The sequence below is a fragment of the Lutra lutra genome, chromosome 12, assembly GCF_902655055.1.
Source record: "Lutra lutra chromosome 12, mLutLut1.2, whole genome shotgun sequence".
Taxonomy (NCBI): Eukaryota; Metazoa; Chordata; class Mammalia; order Carnivora; family Mustelidae; genus Lutra; species Lutra lutra.
The window spans coordinates 72,247,797-72,266,653 of record NC_062289.1 but is presented as its reverse complement, the minus strand read 5'-3'; the positions used below and the strand labels follow the sequence as shown (position 1 = coordinate 72,266,653).

General features: G+C 53.5%; 1 protein-coding gene across 2 annotated transcripts; it reads right to left on the bottom strand.

Moving 5' to 3' along the window:
- Window positions 1-438: 438 nt before the first annotated feature.
- RNF215 (ring finger protein 215) lies at window positions 439-7,388 on the bottom strand. Of its 2 annotated transcripts, XM_047696661.1 has the most exons (9): window positions 7,011-7,388; window positions 6,598-6,741; window positions 6,092-6,163; window positions 5,926-6,011; window positions 5,347-5,503; window positions 1,898-2,017; window positions 1,679-1,822; window positions 1,340-1,442; window positions 439-1,248 (listed from the first exon to the last, which is right to left on the bottom strand). In XM_047696661.1, the coding sequence occupies exons 1-9, from the start codon at window positions 7,293-7,295 to the stop codon at window positions 1,226-1,228; spliced, it is 1,134 nt and encodes a 377-aa protein (XP_047552617.1). In that variant the 5' UTR covers window positions 7,296-7,388; the 3' UTR covers window positions 439-1,225. The 2 variants fall into 2 exon arrangements, with proteins under 2 accessions (XP_047552617.1, XP_047552618.1); XM_047696662.1 differs by lacking the exon at window positions 1,898-2,017.
- Between the last annotated feature and the right edge of the window lie 11,469 nt (window positions 7,389-18,857).

Here is an 18,857-nt window from a genome sequence, read left to right as displayed (position 1 = left end):
ACTGAGCTCCACCTCCCCAATGGCTGCTGTCAGCAGGGGCCACTCTTAGCGCTCGGAAGCTGTCTGCCTTCCTTGCCACGTGGCCCCCTCCATCTTCAAGTCAGCAACAGAGAATTTCTCACACACTGAATGCCCTTCTTGCTTCAACTTTCTGACTTCCTCTTCTTCCACTGGGCCAGTGAAAGTCTCTGCTTCTAATGGGCTCTCGTGGTTAGGTCAGGCCCTCTTGGATCCTTTCCCTATCTTAAGATCAACTGTGCCATATAACCTCATCATGGGGGTAACATCTATTACACTCCCCATTGCAGGTTTACAACAAGGCGTGTCCATGAGGGCTGGGGGCGGGGTATCTTGAAGCCTGTCTTAGAATCCCCCCTCACAGGCAGTAGAGCCCAAGGCGACTTTTCTGTCTTAAGACATCCACACAAATCTGATCTCTTTATGTTAAAATATATCCATGTTTACTTCAGTATTAAACCTCCCCTACCCCAAATCTTAAAAAACCCAGCTGCCCCTAAAAGATGCACCACGTTTATCCTGCAGCTTCAAGTACTCTGGTCAGCAACCTGTAGCCTGGCCAAGCAGCACAGGACTGGATGGCTTCTGAGGCCTCTGGTCCCAGCCAGGCCTGGGGAGGGAGTCCAGCTGGACAGGCAGTACTTGCTGCCCCTCATGTCCAAGGGCTGAGGGCGCTATCAGGGGAGGGGCCTCTGGGTTGAACATCATAGCCTTGACCAAGATGTGTCCTGAAAGGCCGGGATCCTCCCACAACCCAGCGCCCAATAAATAAGCACAAAACCTGACTAGCCACCGCAGCCTCAGTCCCCAGGGATGCCCCGACAGGCAGGTCAGAGAGGCACCAAAGCCCTGGGACCAGCTGCGCTGCCCCACCCACTTCTTCCCTGGGGCCCCTGCCCAGGGTCCCGGGAGCTGCCTGCGAGGAGGGCAGACACAGACATTCCAGGATGGTAGAAGAAGGGCCCCAAGGTGGCTTCTCTTTCTTGAGTTGGCAGGTCCAGACCCTGCATCCTCAGACTGGGGAGTGTGGTCCCTCCTTCCCAGAATGAATATGATGGGGTGCCTGGCCCCTCAGCAGGGGAGGCCCCTGTCCTTCCCCCCACCGCCTTCCTGTCCATCCCGCTGTTCTGTTCCAGGAGCCCAGGCCTAGGGCCAGGGTGCAGGTGGGAGGGTCCTTTGCCCACATGCAGAGACCCAGCTTGGGCAGCTAATCGTCTGAGTAGCGGTTCCCTGCATGGGAACAAGAAAACATCAGGAGGGAGATGTCAGGTGGGGAGCGAGCAGGGAGAGCTGGCCAAGGGCCCCCACCCCTGGTGCTTACCCAGGACGTTGAATTTGCACAGCGGGCAAGTCTGCTGGAGCATCAGCCAGGGGTCCACGCAGTCTCGGTGAAACTCATGCTTGCAGGGCAGCACCCGGAGCCACTGCCGAGTGTGGGGGGAGACTTCAGACCACAGTCAGGCCTCCAGATGGGGATGCCTGGCCCCACCTGCACGGGGGAACTGAAACTCCTGCAGCCTGTCACCACCCTCCCCACCCCCTAGTGGGTGCTTTCCTAGTTAGAGTAGGAGCTAGTGGGATAAGGGCCTGGTAGGAACGGTTCTGGGGGGTCTCGGAGCAGTGAGGGACATCACAGGTCGGCCTCTGCCCACGGCACTACCTGCTTATGGCAGAAGTGGTCCAAACACACGGCGCAGGTCTCAGCACCTGGTTCTGGGGGGCCCTGGGCTGCGCGGCCCAGACGGCAGCGCCGGGTCTTCAGGGATGCCAGTCTCCGAAGCACTCGGAGCTTGAGAAGGTCCACCTGGTGGGGGAGGGCAGGCACAGTCAGGCGGGCCCCGGGCTGGGGGCACCGGGGCTTCCGGGGGCCGGCTCTCACCTGGCCTCCAGGTTCCTGCTGGCTCTGCCTGGCCGCCTGCCGCTGGGCCTGGACCACGAGGCCTGTGCACAGGAGCATGGCCACCAGCAGGATGGCGTTCCACAGCTGCTGCAGGGGCTTCTGAGCAGGGGAGCAGAGTGTCAGGAAGGCTGGGGCCGCTCTATGCTCTTCCCCCAGTGAGTCCACTCCGAAGACCAGGCAGGTAAGGTCCATTGGCAGCGCATCCCTGCAGGTTCCTGACTTCCTCTTCTGAAGCCTGCGTGCCTCCCATCTGTGCCCCCAGGGTCAGCCCCCGCTGTCTATACAGCTCCTCGTCTAGCTGCTGAGGGGACCCACCTCTGCCCCCAGACCGTCTCCTGGGAAAAAAGCTTTTGCATTCTTGGAAGCTTCTCTCTGGCAGCCTCACAGACTCCCCAGCCTAGGACCCTATCACTTTCCCACCCTCTTCCCTACCCCACACTTCTCATGGTCTACTTTCTTGGGTGCCATCACCCACCCACTTCCGTCTGAGCCGAGCATTCACGTGGTCCCCTGTGGGTTTGCTCTTTGGGGGCCCATGCACCCCTCCCCTCCATCCCACTCCTCTGCTCTTTGGGGGCCCTGCTCCAGCCTCACCAGCCCACTTCCTACAGCAACAAGGATCTCACCTGCAAACCTGATCACCCAGGACCCCTGCTTGCCCCCTTCCCTGCAACATCCCCACCCTCAGGAGAGACCCTGAACTCCTCGAGCAGCCATCTGGCAAGGCCCTAGATCGCCCACCCCCTGTCCTTTCAGGGTCCCATGCTCCATGTCCTTTCTTGTGTTTCCAGTTCTTCCTCACCCCTTCCCTGGGCTAATGCCTTTGGATGCCCCCTGCTCCAGAGCTCTCCCCGACCCCCAGCCCTTCCCACACTCTTTACTGTGTGTTTCCTTGTCACTGCCCTCAGTGGTCCTCAGGCTCCCGCTGGGGGGAAGGAACCACATCAGCCCTGCCCTTGGCCCTTGAGAGGGCCCCTCAGGACCTCAGAGTTTCTGGGCTGGGGATGGGGGGAATGCTCTGACCTTGACTTAACTACCCCCACTCCCACCCCACAGCAGTGTGGCAGCTGGGCTTTGACTACAGGAAATGATGTGGCACAGTAAGCAAAACCTAGCCGGCTCACCCAAACAGGCACACCGGCTCTCAGGGTCTCTGCACATGTCATGACTAATAAATGGATTCATTTAAAAGCTTTCTGCATTCCTGGTAGCTTTCTGCCATCGTGTTCTTCCCCGGCCAAAAACGAAGCTCAACTACCATCCGGTTACAAGGGAGAGGGGCCAAGAAGTGACTGGTTCTTAAGAGAACAGGACTCTGGACAGGCTGGGTGCTGCTGGTGTCACAAATCAAGAGAGGACCGTAAGCCCCAGCTGCCTGTTCCTCAGCCTCTCTCCTCTGGTCTCTGTGCCCCCGTCTTTCCTGAGGAGTGGGAGAATGTAGTAACTCCTGCTGCAGGAAGCTCTTCCCCAAGCCCCCAGGCCGAGTTCAGATGCTTCTGTTGTGTCCTGGAGGGCCCGTCCCCCCTCCCCTGCTCAGTGCTGACCCCGGCAGAGTGACCGCCATGGCCTTTTACCTCGCCATTTGGGGCCCCAGGAGCCCAGAGCCAGAACTGTCCTGCCTTTGTGGCCTGGGCTGTGTGGAGCCAGGCTGACATGGGGCAGGACTCAGCTGCCCCTGTGAGCTCACCAGGGCAGAACCTGGAGCTTTGAGATCTGGAGCAGCCTGGGGGCACTGGGTGGGCACAGGGCATGGCCAGCTTGGGGCCCGGCTGCAGGCCAGAGACCCAGTCCTCTCAGGCTCAGCACATGTGCGGGACCCCCAGGTGAGTAGGTAGGGAGGGGGTCCCTCTGACCTTTCCAGTGCACGGGTGCTGTAGCTCTGGGTTCAGACTCACCAGCATGGTGACGTGGCCCTAGGTTTGGGGCCGAGAGCTGGCCCCAGACACCCTTAGGCCACCTTGGCTATCATGGCTACCCAGCACTTGACAGGCTCAGTTCTGCCCCCTGTACCAGCCAGACTGGCCTGCAGACTGCAGGATTCCCACTCCCAGGCCGCTTGCCCAGCCCACTCTTCCCTGGGCTCCAGGCTTTCTGCAGGCCCATCCTCTCTCATCCGACAGTCCCTCACCAAAGGCCTGCCCCACCCAGACGTCTGGGTGGGCTGCCCTCCAGGGGAAGACCCGGTGCGGCTCCCTCTTCTCCCAGAAAGCCCTTCTGTTCCCCTAGTCCCACTGCCCGCTCCCTTCACACAACTGTGGGTCAGTTCCTGCTGCTCGAATAGGAATGAGCACATGACGTCCGGGCTGAATTGCTGAGGCCTTTTCATGGGAGAGTTCCTTCCCTGCTTGTCTTTGAGCCCCTTCAGGACAGTGCCTGGGTCCCAAAGGTTTTCTGGACCCTCCACAGCCCTTCTCTTTGAGCCCTATGTGTCCTAGGACCTCAAAGATTATCTGGTGACTGCTAATTTATTCCATCATTTATAACAACAAACACATTCAGAGAGTAGGAGCTGCCCACCTGCTCTGTGCCCACTGTGAGCTTCATGCACACACAACACCCTGATGATCCTGTGGCCGTGTGCTGTCCTTGTTCACAAAGGAGCAACATGAGGCTACAGAGGTTAAATGCTCAACCTGAGATCCCTCAGCTAAGGCTGCAAGTCTGCCTCGCACAGCCCAATCCCACTGACACCCCCCCGGAGGCTGCCCACCAGTAGACCAGGACATGCCTGCCCTGACAGCATCTGTCCACAAATGCTTGTGGACAAAATACCTTTGAACCTTCTCGATGCCCAGCATTGAGAAATCCAGAGAGTAGTAAGACACAGCCCCAGACTTCAGGAGACAAAGTCACATTCCCAACACTTAGAGACTTCAGACTGTCCTGAGAACACTATGAAGGGCCTGACAAAGGACGATTTCAAAGACGGAGAGAGGAATGGTGAGCTGAGGCTGCAAGGGAAGCTTTCCAAAGAAGGCAAGCAGACGGGGATGTATGGAGACAGAGAAAAAGAGTGTCCATGCCTGCAGCCAAGCACAGACAAGGCCTAGTGGCGGGAGGCCAGGGCATGTGTGAAGGCCAGTAAGTGGCATAGGGTGAAAGTATAAGGAAGAGACTAGGAAAAAAAAAAGATGAGTGAGTGAACAGGGGAGCTGTGAAAGCCAGGCTAAGGAGTCTGAACTTTATTCTGCAGGCAATGGGGAGCCAAGGAGGGCTTCTGAGTGGGAGAGTAACATAGCCATAGTAACTAACACTGATTATGCATGACCCCATCAGGCACTGCACTGAGCACCCGTGTCAATGAGCACTCATTACAGCCCTGGGAGGTGGAAGAAGTGGTCCTGGCCAGCAAGGTGAGGAGAGGCCACAGGATCTGAGACAAGGCACGTGTGCAGTCATACCCGAGCCTCCTCTCCCCAGGTACCCACCTGCTCCTGGGCCTGACTGCCTCCCAGGCACACCAAGTCCTGCCATCCTCCGTAGCCATCCTTGGAGAGGCCACAGGTGGTCCACAGGGTCAGCTTCCACTCGATGTTGGCTGACAGCGACTCTCCGCTAGTGATCTCGGCTGTGGCCTGAGTCCTCCTGGGAGGGAAAGCCACAGAGGGGCCAGAGAGAAGGGCTTTTGGCAGGAGATGACCCCCCACCCCAGCCTTGTAGGAAAAAGATCCTCCCACGTATCATCCCACAGCCTTTCTGCTTTGGCCCCCAAGCCTTTTCTGGTTATTGGTTTTTCCATTTCTCACATCAGCCAGACCAGGGAGGCCTGCAAGTCTCGGAAAGAACCTGTCAGTCAGGAATCCAGCTTCCTCCTTCCTGAAGCCAATTCCCCTCGGTCCCTAGAGCTGCCTCTTTGCTCCAGTCCCCTCACCCATTTTTCAGACCAGGAGACTACAGTCTGAAGGTTAACAGGAAAAGCCCTGGTTCTGAGACCATGGCAGATTCAGGGACCCCCTCAGCACCCAGGTTCCCAAGCCCAGTCCTTTGGAGCCCAAACCCCAACTCACTGCAGCAGTGCCTCCAACAGCTTGGTGACATTGGAAGAGTAATGGAGGACAATCACTGGCCTGAGCAGAAGCTGCGATATATCTAGCTGGAGATGGATAGACAAGGTCAGCCGGCGTTGGTCCCCTCCTCCCTGGCCTGCATACCCCCGCGCCTGAAACAGTTTACCTCTCGGACCACGTTGTGGTTCAAGATGAGGAGGAGCAGGGCAGAGGCTCCCAGGAAGAGTGCCCTCCGCATCTGTGAGGGACAGAGATAGAAGCTAGCTGACCCCCTGCCCACACACCTGTCTCACTACCCACGACCACAGTTCTTAGCTCCTGGCTCTGCAATGTTTTCCTCTGGACAGACCGGCTGTACACTCCTTCCCCCAAATGTTCTGAGGACCCAAACAATTACGTGCCTTCCCTGGTCCTAGTAGGACAGGCCTGCCCACCAACTCTCAGCAGGAACTCCCCATCTGATATTCTCAGAGCCTGGTGGAGCTTCCTGACTCTGGCCACCTCCCACCTCCCTGCTTTCACTCCATACTGACTCAATTTTCCAAACTGGGGTCCCTAACCTCACCCAGGCCCCAGGTTTCTCTGCAAGCTCCTTAGGGGCCCACCTGGTAGTCTGGCTCTGGCCTTGAAACCCATTCCTCCAGTCCCCTTCCCCACATACACCCCCTGCACCTGCTGGACCAGGGCCTTGGGATAGGCCTGGGGACCGCTGCCCTGACTCTCCTGGTGCAACTGGGCCTCCTGCTCCTTGCCCACGTATGCCACTGCAATCCAGCCTTCTACGGGTACCTCCTGCTCAGCATCCACTATGTCCATCTGTGGGGTAAGGGACCACAGGCAGGAGGAGGAAGGGGAGGAAGGGGGGTTGGACACACAGGGATGTAAGGTCAGGGTTTGGGAGCGAGTTTGAAGGGAAGGGCATCTGGATCTCAGGTTTTGGAAGCCGGGGTTTGAGGCCTGTGCATCCTGGGGAGAGGGCGCTGGGAGGCTAGGGCTTGGTCCAGGATAAAGGCCAGATCCGGGTGTGGGATCTACGGCGGGGCGGGGCGGGGCGGGCCGGGACCAGATGGCTCGGCTGCGCTCACCAGCAGCAGGCGGCCGCCCAGCGCGGGTGCGGGGTCGACCTCGGGGCCGATCCTGACGCCCTCCAAGACCAGAGCGTCCTGCCGCGGCAGCCTCACGTCCACTCGTACGGCGCGGGCCCCGCCCCGCCCCGCCCCGGCCTCAGGCTCGCTGCAGTCCGCCGCGGCCCCGGGTCCCGCCAGGCCCAGCCAGAGCGGCAGCAGGGGCAGCAGCAGCAGCAGTGGCGACGGCGGCGGCGGAGGAGGCGGCGGGGGCGACCTCAGCGGGGGGCGAGCAGCGGGGCCCATGGCTGGACTCGGCAAGCAGACGAGACAGGGGTGCCAGGGATCCCGGCGCGGGGGGGGAGCGTAGGGAGCGAGGCCGCGGCCGGACGGGGCGGGGCGCCGGGAGGGGCGGGGCAGGGGCCGGACGGGGCGGGGCGCCGGGAAGGCGGGGCGTCCTCGGCCTCACTGGTGCCCAGACCAGGCCGCGCGCGCCCCCTGGTGGCCGCGGAGAACTCCGGCGCCGGCTGCGGAGGTTGCTGGAGTGGGGCGGAGCCCGGGAAGAGGTAGTTAGCTTGTGGCCTGTCAGACTGGCGGAGACCCGAGCACAGCACGGGAGACGGAGGGAGATAGCAACATGGGGAGGCAGAGGCACGATCAGGGCCCCCAGAAGGGCAGGAACAAGGGACGTGTTGTGGCCTGAAGGCTGGCTGTGCGCCGGCCTTACTACGGTAACTCGGTGTGGCCTTGGTCAAGTCACATCCTCATCTTCCCTGGGCTTCCATCTCTCCACCAGACCAAACTCCAGGAAACGGAGAACCAAATTGGCGTGAGAAGGAGATGGGGGAGATTGAGACAAGGGTCCCGGAGGGGCAGAAAAGGGGCTGGGGACATTTGCCTGAACAAAGCAGGCCAGACACAGCTCCTCAGGGGGGCCCAGAGGCTAGGTCTTCAGGCAGGTCACTCTTCTGGGCAGTGAAATGGGCACGATATTAAATGCAGCACTGCCTTATCTCCAACAAATAATCTCTGATGCCTACAGGAATGTGAAAAGTCCACACATTGTCCTAAAACTCATCTTTTTCTCAAAGGGCTGTGGCTGCTGGGAATTGCCTCGTCTGAAACCTGAGGCTTTTAAAAAGTGTATCCTGATAAAAGGGTAAAGGCCAGATAAGCCACAGCACTCTTTCCCCCAATAATTTTTTTATGATTTTATTTATTTATTTGTCAGAGAGAGAGAGAGCACAAGCAGGGGGAGCAGCAGGGAGAGGAAAAAACAAGCTCCCCACTGAAGAGGGAGCCCTGATGCAAAGCTCAATCCCAGGACCCCCCACCCCATTATGACCTGAGCTGAAGGTAGACACCTAACTGAGCCACCCAGGTGTCCCTCCCCCAATATTTTTTTATGGAAAATTTCAAACATACTGAAAAATGAAAAGAATTTTATAGTGAACACCCTTATAACCACTAATGTTGAATTGTCAAGGGACTCCTGAAGAATAAGATGGAGAGAACAAGAGAATCTGATGTAAGTCCAAAGACAGACAAATGGGGCATGAAACAGAGAAGCCAGAAACCGGCCTACACCTAGAACTGTGGCTTTGTCCGAGGGACCACTGCAGTTGGAGAGAGGGGCCGTATTATAGACTGTTTGGCAAATCGTGCCAAGGAAATGAGTTAACCATAACAAAAGGCAATGAAATTGGACCTCTACTGCACATTGTACCGGAAAAATCAATTCCATGTGAATTAAAGATCTAAAAATGAAAAGCGATATTTAAGCATTTTTAGAAAGAAACGTAGAAGACTATCCTGTTTACTTCAAGGTCAGGAGAGATTTCTTACTACATAAAAACAGATTATAAAGGAAAAGATTGAAGAAATGCATCTGCAATAAAATGAAAAAAACCTTGTAGTAAAGTGGTAGGGAAAGCAACAAACTGGGAGAAGGTATTTGCAACCAAATTATTCCTATGCAGAATATACAAATGCGTAGATAAGGGCCCAAGATGCAAGTAAGCATTTGACAAATAAGGAAACAACAATGGCCAATAAATATGAAAAGATCCTCAACCTAGTTATTAATCAGGGAAATACGAGTTAAGATCACAACTCGTCAGTAGGAAAAGAGAGAAATCTGTGGTACGTTCATATGTAAAATACCATGTAATAGAGAAAAACAAATGGTTTAGTTGTGTGTATCACTCTGGATAATTCTAACAGAATGCTTAGCACAAAAAACAAGTCTCCAAATAATGCATATGATTTAAACTCAAAAACATCAGTATTTATAGGAACAGTACACAAAAATCAGTTGTGTATCTTTATGCCAGAAATGAACGATTTTAAAAGGACATTAAGACAACAATTCGATTTACAACAGTTGCCAAAAAAAACCCACCTGGAAATAAACTTAGGCAATGAGCTGAAAGATCTGAGCACTGAAAAATATAAAACATTGCAGAAATAAATGAAAGAATATCCTAAATAATGGAAAGACATCCATGTTATTGGATTGATAGACTTAGTAATGTTAAGATGGCCATACTACCCAAAGCAATGTACAGATGCAATGTACAGATTCAGTGTATTGAAATTCTAATGATCTCTTTTGAAGAAATGGAAAACCCATCCTGAAATGTACATGGAGTTGGAAGGAGCCCTGAATACCCCCATGGACAAAAAGAAGAACAAAGAGGACTAACACTTCCTGATTTTAAAATGTACTACAAAGCTATGATAACCAAAACAGTGTGGTTCTGGTGTAAAGAGACTCATAGATCAAAGGAATAGAATTGACAGTCCAGAAATATGCCCAGACATCTATGGCTGATTGATTTTCAACAAGGGCACCAAGACTATTCAATAAGGAAAAGAATAGTCTCTTTAACAAATGGTGCTGGGACAATTGGACAGCTACACGCAGAAGAATGAAGTTGGACTCCTACCTCACACCATATGCAAAAATTAACTCAAAGTGGATCAGTGTTGGGAATGTAAAATGGTGTAGCAGCTATGGAAAATAGTACGGTGGTTCCTCAAAAAATTAAACATAAAATTACTATATCATCCAGCAATTCCACTTCTGGGTATATATCCAAAATAAATGAAGGCAGGGACTCAAACAGATATTTGGACACCAATGTTCATAGCTGTGTTATTGACAATAACTGAAAGGTGGCAGCAACTGAAATGTCCATTGATGGATGAGTGGATAAATTTTGATATGTCCATATGATGGGATATTATTTAGCTATAAATAGGAATGAAGTCCTGACCCATGCTACAAGATGGATGAACTTTGAAAATATTATGCAAAGTGAATTAACCCACACACAAAAGGCCTAGATGTCAAATGCTAGATCCAGAATAGATAAATCAGTAGAGAGAGAAAGCAGATTGGTGGTTGAAGGGAAGGGGAAATGATAAGTAACTGTTTACCGGGTACAAGTTTTCCTTTTGGGGTGATGAAAGTCTTTTGGAATCAGAGGTGCTGGCTGCATAACATCGTGAATGTACGATACTTCGTACTGAATTTTTTTTACTTGAAAATGGTTAATTTCATGTTATGTGAATTTCACTTCAATTAAAGAAAAAAAAAACATGGCAGACCAACTATATTTTGAAGAGAGAAATTCATCTGTAACAAAACTATCAAGAAAATGAAGGGACTGAGAAGTACAGACTTCCGTTCACCAGGTGGGATGTAATTGGGGAAGGGCATCCAGGAGTGTTCTGCTTAAGTCACGTGGGTGTTTCTTGTATCATTCTTTATTCTTCGTGCTAATGTTCTTTCATACCTTAAGCAATCTCTCCTTGTAAGTTGCAAAAGGCGCTCTGCAGGCCCCTAGGTGTCCATGGAGAGTCTTGATTCTCCAGGTCCGTGAATGTCCCAGTCCATCTGTCAGCCCCAATGACAGGGTTGCAAGGACACACCCTGTAATCAGTGAGGCTGTTGGCTCCGCTGTCTGCCTATTCCTATTCTGTCCCTATTCCTACAGCTTGCTCCCTAACCCCATCCTGCCCACCTAGGCAAGGGGTCCTTTCTGCCCCCTTAACACACACACACGCAGACACAGACACAGACACACACACACACACACACACACACACACACACACACCAATGAGGCACAGACCCTTGCCTCTACCTGTCCCCAACCTGGAACAAGCTTCAGTTTCCCCCATGAATATCCACATCCTAGCTTTCCATCAGTGGGAGCCTGAGGCGTCCTGTAAACTTAGTGAGTAACCAAAGTAACTCTGTGGTCTGTCCTCCCACCGGGGAACTGTTAGTTATCCCGGAAGAAACAAGTGCTTGGAGAGATAGTCTAAATGTGGCAGAGCCCTTCTGCTGTTGCGTTTTGGGTGGGAGAGAGGAGTGGGGAAGGGTAGAGAAAGAGTGTAGATCAGAGCTGCCATTGGAGGGAGTATTAGCCCAGGGACAAGGCAGCAAAGGCCAGGAGACTGATAGCAGGGAATGAGCGCTGGGAGAACATGTGAGGAAGAGGAGACTAGAGGACCACTAGAGGGAAGGATGAGATCTCAGCTGGGAGAAGCAGGCCTGGTGCTGAACCTTGGGCCTCCCTGCTCTCAGGGCTGGGCAGACAGGATGCTCAGCCCAGTGGGCCCTCCAGAGGAGCCAAGCCCCTAGATCCCAGCTAGCTTCCCTTCTGGGGCTGAGTGGGGAGCTGGCATGGACAGGGCTGTTACTCTTTCTGCCGTGTTCCTCCCAATGAGCCACTTCCTTTTTCTTGCCTCATGTCCCTAGCTGTAAAGGAAAATGAGAGTTGGACCAAACGATTTGGGGGCAGGGGGTCCTTTCACCAGACATGCTGTGATTCCAAATGACTTGTGCCTTGGATTACAAGGTTCCCTGGCCCTGGGCTGGGCTGTGAACTGGGTGGAGGAGGCCCCAGTGTCCCGTCTCCTTCACCTCCTAAAGTTGCAGGAAGACCTAGGAAGAAATGAAGCTGTTAATGAAAGTGTGAGGCATGGGCCGTGTTACCAAAGTGGAATGGGCTTGAGACAGTGAAATGTTCTAGAATTGACACCAGGAATAGAGTATGTGGTAAGGCTGGTGAATTCCATGGGCTTGTACCTACGGTGTCTCTTCCTCTGCTGTGAAATGAATTCTTCGCTGTGATGCCAGGCTGTGCATAAAAATGGACAAAGCATTCCGTGAGCGATGCTGGAAGTGGGATGAAGGCAGAAAGGCAAGTCCATATCCAGAATCTGGGTCTGCCCCCTCCCCCCACCTCCCCAGCTGCGAGCACCCTCCCAGATGGAATAGGGCCAATGCAATCAAGCTGCCACCAGGTGGCAAGATAGTCCCCACGGAATGGGACCACGCAGGGGCCCAGTTTTGGGCTCTGCTCTTTTTACAAAGGGCCGTCAGCTAGACAACTCCTAGCACCTAGGAGCACAACTCACCCCTACAACCGTGGGGGCTTTCAGGACCAGTGGCAAAGAGAGAGAGCTAGGCTGGCGACTGTTATTTTGAGACCCCAGAGATCCTTGAGGTCCTTCCCCCTAATAGGCATGAGCCACAGGACGTATAACAGATTTTCTTAGAAAAACCTTAGATCTGGGGGGCTGGGTGGCTCAGTTGGTTAAGCATCTGCCTTTGGCTGGGGTCATGATCCCAGCGTCCTGGGATCAAACCCCGCATCAGGCTCCCTGCTCTGCAGGGAACCTGCTTCACTCTCTCCCTCTGCCGCAACTCCTGCTTGTGTTTTCTCTCTCTCTCTCTCTCTCTCTCTCTCTCTCTCTTGCTCGCTCGCTCTCAAATAAATAAATAAATAAATCTTTTTAAAAAAGAAAAAAGAAAAACCTTAGACTGTCTCTTGGTTGCTTAGTTCCACTGCTCCCTCCCTTTCCTCACCTGGATGTCCAGAGAGGGTTGGTGACATGCCGAAGATCAAACAGGGCAGGTGCAGAGTAGCAGCAGGTAACTGTGGTTTGGGAGGGAGGAAGGGCTACTGAGTGGAGGGGTGGCCAGGGGCCTGTCCATCTCTGGGCCCAGCCCTCAGGGGGCAGAGTGAGTGTTGGCTCATCTGGGCACTGGACATGGAACAGTGACCATGACCAGAAATGGCTCCTGGCCTTTAGAATAGCTAGGAAACCATAACCACATATACAAGCAAGGTAATTTCAGACCACGGTAAATGCCATATGAAGGAGATAAAATAGCATGGGGAGGGGGAGTTGCTGGGGGCTTCTTCAGCTTTAGTACCAGGGGAAGAAAGGCCTCTCTGAGAGGTGGTGTGGGGGGGTAAGAATGGCAGGTATATCAGGGTTGGGCGGGGGGAGAATAAGAAGTACGAGTGAAAATAGCTGATATGTTTACTCCTTTCCAGGCACTGTTCAAGGCCCTTTGCACTAATAAACTTGTTTAATCTCATTACAGCCATATGAAGTAGTAATGGAATGAAAATTGAGGCATGGCGGTCAAGTAACCATGGTAGGTGATGGGATCAGAACCTGAACCCAGGTAGTCTGACTCCAGAGTCAGGAGGGCTCATCCCCTGCTGTTCTGTTTCTCAAAGTCACTGACCTACACTGAACAAGTTGGGTGGTAGAATCTGGATTCCAGGGGAGCCTGGGTGGCTCAGTCGGTCAAATGTCTGCCTTTGGCTCATGTCATGATCCTAGGGTCCTGGGATTGAGCCCCACATCTGGCTCCCTGCTCCTCAAGGAATCTGCTTCTCCCTCTTCTTCTGCCTGCTGCTCTCCCCCTGCTTGTGCTTTCTCTCTCTGTCTGTCAAATGAATAAATACAATATTTAAAAAAAAAAAAAGAATCTAGATTCTATCTCAGATACAGGGTACAGGGCTAGAAATGAAAACCCACTCTTCCCAAGGGAGGTCTCCAGGCTCATGCTAGCCAGTCCAGAGCCTGGGCAGGGTCTCCAGCACCCTTCCTGCACTCCTCTGCCCTCCCCTCCACTCCAGGGGAGTCCTGAAGTCCCTGCTCCCTGCCCCCAGCCTCTGGGTTCACAGTTAACTGGGCCACCTCATTCTAAAGGGATTTGACTCCCTGAGGCAACTGGAGACTGGTGAGAAAGGGCTTAGGGATTAGACAGTGATAGCCAGGAAGGTAAGGGACTTAATTAGAGGGGTTTGGGTGTGGGAAGTGGGGCGGGGAGGGGATTTGTGTCTTTGCAAAGCCAGGGTGGACTGCGGAAGTGACGAGGAAGTGGGCTCCTTGGGAGGAGCCTGGCGGCGGGCTCCGTTTCTCCTGTTCTCTTGTGCCTTCAGAAAAAACACATAATAGTACTAATAATGCTCCACTTTGTGCACCCATCACTTTTCCAGCCATTATTCACCTGGAATTCTCACAGCAGCCCTGGGAGAGAGGCATGGGTTATTTTTCTCCCCAGATAACAGGCACCTGAAGAAGACAGGTGACTTTGCCCCGCCCATCCCCCAGCTGGGGTTTTGTTCTAGGCCTCTGGCTCCAGGTCCTTGATTGCTTCATTGGCTGCCGTTGCATTGCCTCGGGGGGAGACACCCCAGGAGGAGCCAAAGAGTTCCCAAGGAAGAATGAAGTCATTCATTCAGTGCCCTGGTGGCCACCTCTGCCACTGAAGTTTCTGAAGACCCCTGCCCTCCTCACTGGGGGCTGGAGAGGGGGGAAAAGAGTTAGGGAATAAAGGGGTTGCCATCCTCTATCCTGGGCAGCAAGGCAAGGCTGGGGCTGGAACCTGAGGGGCCTGATTAGGGGGTTCCTTATCCCACCCCCTCTCCAACACACACCCCACCCTCCTCAAGGGAGACCCATTTGCCGACCTCCACCCTTCAAAAGCACTCTCCACCCGCAGTCTGAATGTATCCTGACCGAGGTTCCAGTCTGGTTCCACACCAAGGATGCTGAAGCCCCCGAAGGAGAAGGATCTCCCCACTCCCACGGCTCACACAGAACATACTCAGCTCAAGCTTCTTGGAATAGCCCCTCCCCATCGCTCAAAGTCCCTCATGACACCTGCCCTCCTACATGCATGTACCCCTAAGTGCTGATTCTTTATCTGACCCCCTCACTTATCTATCCCCTCTCACTTATCCACAGACCAAGCTCAGGCTGGGCATGCCCCCAGTCTCGATACTGTGTGTTCCCTGAGGGCAATTTTCCTACTCCAGGACTTCCACAGTGTTCAGTGAAATATGTGAAGGAAGGAAGGAAGGGAGGAAGGAGTGAGTGGTTTCCAGGCCTCCTGTCCCCTCCAGTGTGGCCAACTCCTGCTTAGTCATCAGGTCTCTGGGGATCCTGAGATACCTGCCCCCCTTGACCGGGATGGGGAGCTTCCTGACTGCACCAATATGGCAGCACTAGCCGTACTGGGCTGGAATGACCTGTTGCCTTAGCCATCTCCCTGTGGACCAGGAATTTCTTAAGGGCAGGGCCTGGTCAGCCTCCTTCCCCCAGGTGTCCCCGTGCCTGGCACCATACCTTCTACTTAAATACTTTTGGAGACAAGGAATGAAAGGTGCTCTGGCTCCCAGCTCCAGTTAGGAGCTGAAGCCTAGACCACCTGGAGGAGAGTGCGGGCAGGTACAGGAGTGAGCCCATCACTGTCACTTCTTCATTCTGCCGCTGTCACGGCCATGTTATCCCGGGGAGGGTGGATTTCTTCATTCCTTCCCCACTTTGTTGGAAAGAAACTTAAGGCAGCTGAAACCCTGCATGGCAGGACTGGGATAAGGAGAGGAGGCAAGGAGGCTGGAGTCAGGGTCCTTCTGCACGGTCGCCTGCAAGCACAGGGGTTTTCCAGAGAGTTCTGCCGTCCTGGACCCATGGAAGTAGAGTGTTCCACAAATATTTGTTGAAGGGTTTGAAAGACTGTTTTCTCCGACTCTCGAACCACTGTGCCAATCTCGGCACCACCCCCTTTCCCGGCGGGCACCAGAGAATCAGGACAAGGCCCCCCAGGGGACTCTGATCTGGAGGTCAGTGCCCTTGTTTTGGAGAAGAGTCATCCAAGGCCCAGAGGCCAAGGCAGGTAGCCCAGAGGAACACCCCTTACCTCCCCAGTGCTCACTGCTAAATAGTCACTGAAGCACATTTGCTCGAGAACACGGTCCTGAAAGCCCGGCCCTGGACTCCCAGTCCAGTGCTCCCACCTGATCCCACAGCCACCTCCTAGAGGCATCTCAGCCCACTACCTGGCAAGACTAGAACCATTAGTTAGCCCATGCTCCTCCTATATCTCCTAGGCCTGGCAGCCTTCTTTCAGGTGTAACACTACCTTGCCTGGCAAGTTATACTCCACACAGCACTCTGGTTACAGAGCTGGAAAGTGGCAGAACTTGGATCTCACCTGCGGCCTGCCTGACTGACAAGGCTGGGCTCTTCCTGTCGGGCCAGGCTATTGCCTGACAGTCAACCACTGCAACACAGAGCAGTCAGTGTCAAGGTCCGGAGAGATGGGCTGCTGTTTAGTAGGGCTCATGTTGGATTGGTTAGATCAGGGAGAAGTTCCTGGAAACAGCATTTGATCAGAGCTTTGAAGATCAGGGAGGATCTGGCAGGAGGAAACAGGAGAGGGAAGTAACTATGACAGAGGCAGGAGGGCCAAGGAATGTCTGAGGGATAGCAGGGAGCTTCTTTGACTAAAATGAAAGTGTGTTGGGGACGAGTGGGTGGCTTGGTTGGTAAAGCATCTGCCTTCAGCTCAGGTCATGATCCTGGGGTCCTGGGATTGAGCCCTGCGATATGGCTCCCTGCTTAGTGAGGAGCTTGCTTTCCCCTCTGCCCCTCCCCCTGCTCATGCTCTTTCTCTCTCTCTCAAATAAATAAATAAAATCTTTTTTTTTTTAAAGATTTTATTTATTTATTTGACAGAGAGAGATCACAAGTAGATGGAGAGGCAGGCAGAGAGAGAGAGAGAGGGAAGCAGGCTCCCCGCTGAGCAGAGAGCCCGATGCGGGCCTCGATCCCAGGACCCTGAGATCATGACCTGAGCCGAAGGCAGCGGCTTAACCCACTGAGCCACCCAGGCGCCCAATAAATAAAATCTTAAAAAAAAAAATGAAAGTGTGTAGAGGGGAAGAGTGGCAGTTGAGGCCCACAAAGGATGCTGAGACAGGATAGGTCTTGGCCTGGAATGCAAGTTGGTGAGATTGTGCTGACTCCTGAAGGAACTAGGGAGCTACTGCAGATTCTTGAGCAGGTGAACAACATACCTAGCAGGGAGCCGAGACTTGCAGGACAGGGGTAGGGGATGAGAGGAAAGGTGGGGATGTGGAGGAGGGACTCTCTCTTAGTAACCAGCTCAAAGGAAGTGACCAGATTATTAGTCTAGGATTTATATTATCAGATTAACTAGCTGTTCCATAGTGGGCCAGAACTAGGTAAGTTTCAGTGGAGGAAGGAGAATCAGGCAGTCACAGGATCTGGGAAGGGCAGACTGGAAGAAAGGTACTTCACTTAGACCTTTATCGTGAGTAATTCTAGATTCCCAGGGGCTTGTTTAGGGCTGAGGATGATTTCCTGCTAGGTGAAAGTTTTCCTTGTGCTCTCCTGGGGAGCCTGTGTAGGCAACTCCCAGGCTAGTCCATGTTGCACCGTGTGGGTGCCTGGAAGCACTTGGCCCAGAAGCCAGAGACTTGGGTGCAAGTCCTAAATCAGCATGTACTCTTACAGGATGGCCTCCTTCCCTAGGTTCCTCAATAAATCACCTGACTTAGAGGTTCACCACAGGCTTAAATGAAAAGCTAGATCGGAAAGTAACTTGCAGAACTATAAAGCACTGTAAAAGGGCTATTGTTCTATTTTTCTTTGAATAGGCCCTACATCTTGCCCTGGAAGGGTCTTATATAAAGATTTCAGCCACGTGTTCGACAAGGAAGGCAGCCATGCCTTCTACCTTAAGCCAGAAGCCCATGATTCCTTAACTAGGGCAGAACTGCAGGGACAGCTAAAAACTTCTCTCAGGGGTGGAGGGTGGGAGGGGCCTCTCAGCAACAGGGCTGAGTGGAGACCCTCAGCTCTCTGCACCTCGAGGCAGACCTTCACTGTGTGGACCATTTCAGGTGCACAGTCCTCCCAGCGACTCTAGCATGACTGCTATAGCCTGCCTCTGCCTTCTGACCCAGAGAGTCTGGGATCATCCTGCTTTCTATGCCCTTGGAGACCTGAGTGTAGAGTTGGCAGGGGCCTCCCCACCCACTCCCCTGTGAGAGGTGAGATGCCCTTGGGCTCCTGGGATGAATTCCTTGGGCTCTGTGTGAATTCCAGGCTGTAAGTGGAGGCCTTCCATGCACCAGGAATCAGGCAAAGCTCTCCACAGCTGTCATACCACTCAGGATTTGGGGCCATGCCCTCTCTGGGTCTTTCCATGGCTGTTAAGTGAGGTGAGCTGCCAGATGCCTGAATGATCTGTGCTTGTGTCTCCTCCCCAGGGCTCCCTCAGCACCCAGCTCTGTGCCTGTTGGAGCATTTCTTGCATTCATTCATTCAGCATACATTTCTTGTCAGTCCCTGTGTATAGGCTGCTGTGCTGGGGGTTGGGAGCTTGTGGGGATTCAGGGCCTTTTGCCCAAGGACCTCACGCTCTAGCAGGGATGATGCTGCTACGCAGGGCCGCACAGTGTCTCTCTGGGGGTCCTCCCTGCCTATTCTTCCTCTGCTTCCCTTCAACCATCCAGACTTGGCTTATGCCATTGTGCCAGCATAGAATGAATGGATTTCCTTTCCCTTTCCTTCCTACCCCATATTTTAGGGCCCAGCTCCAATGCCACTCACTCCACATAGCCTTCTAGGGTTCTTAGAACCCAAAGCAAATTCTCCTCTTTTAACCTCCCACGTACTTACTCTCTTTGACACATTTATCTCTGTCTTATATTCTGGATGATGGTGCCATATTTTACCT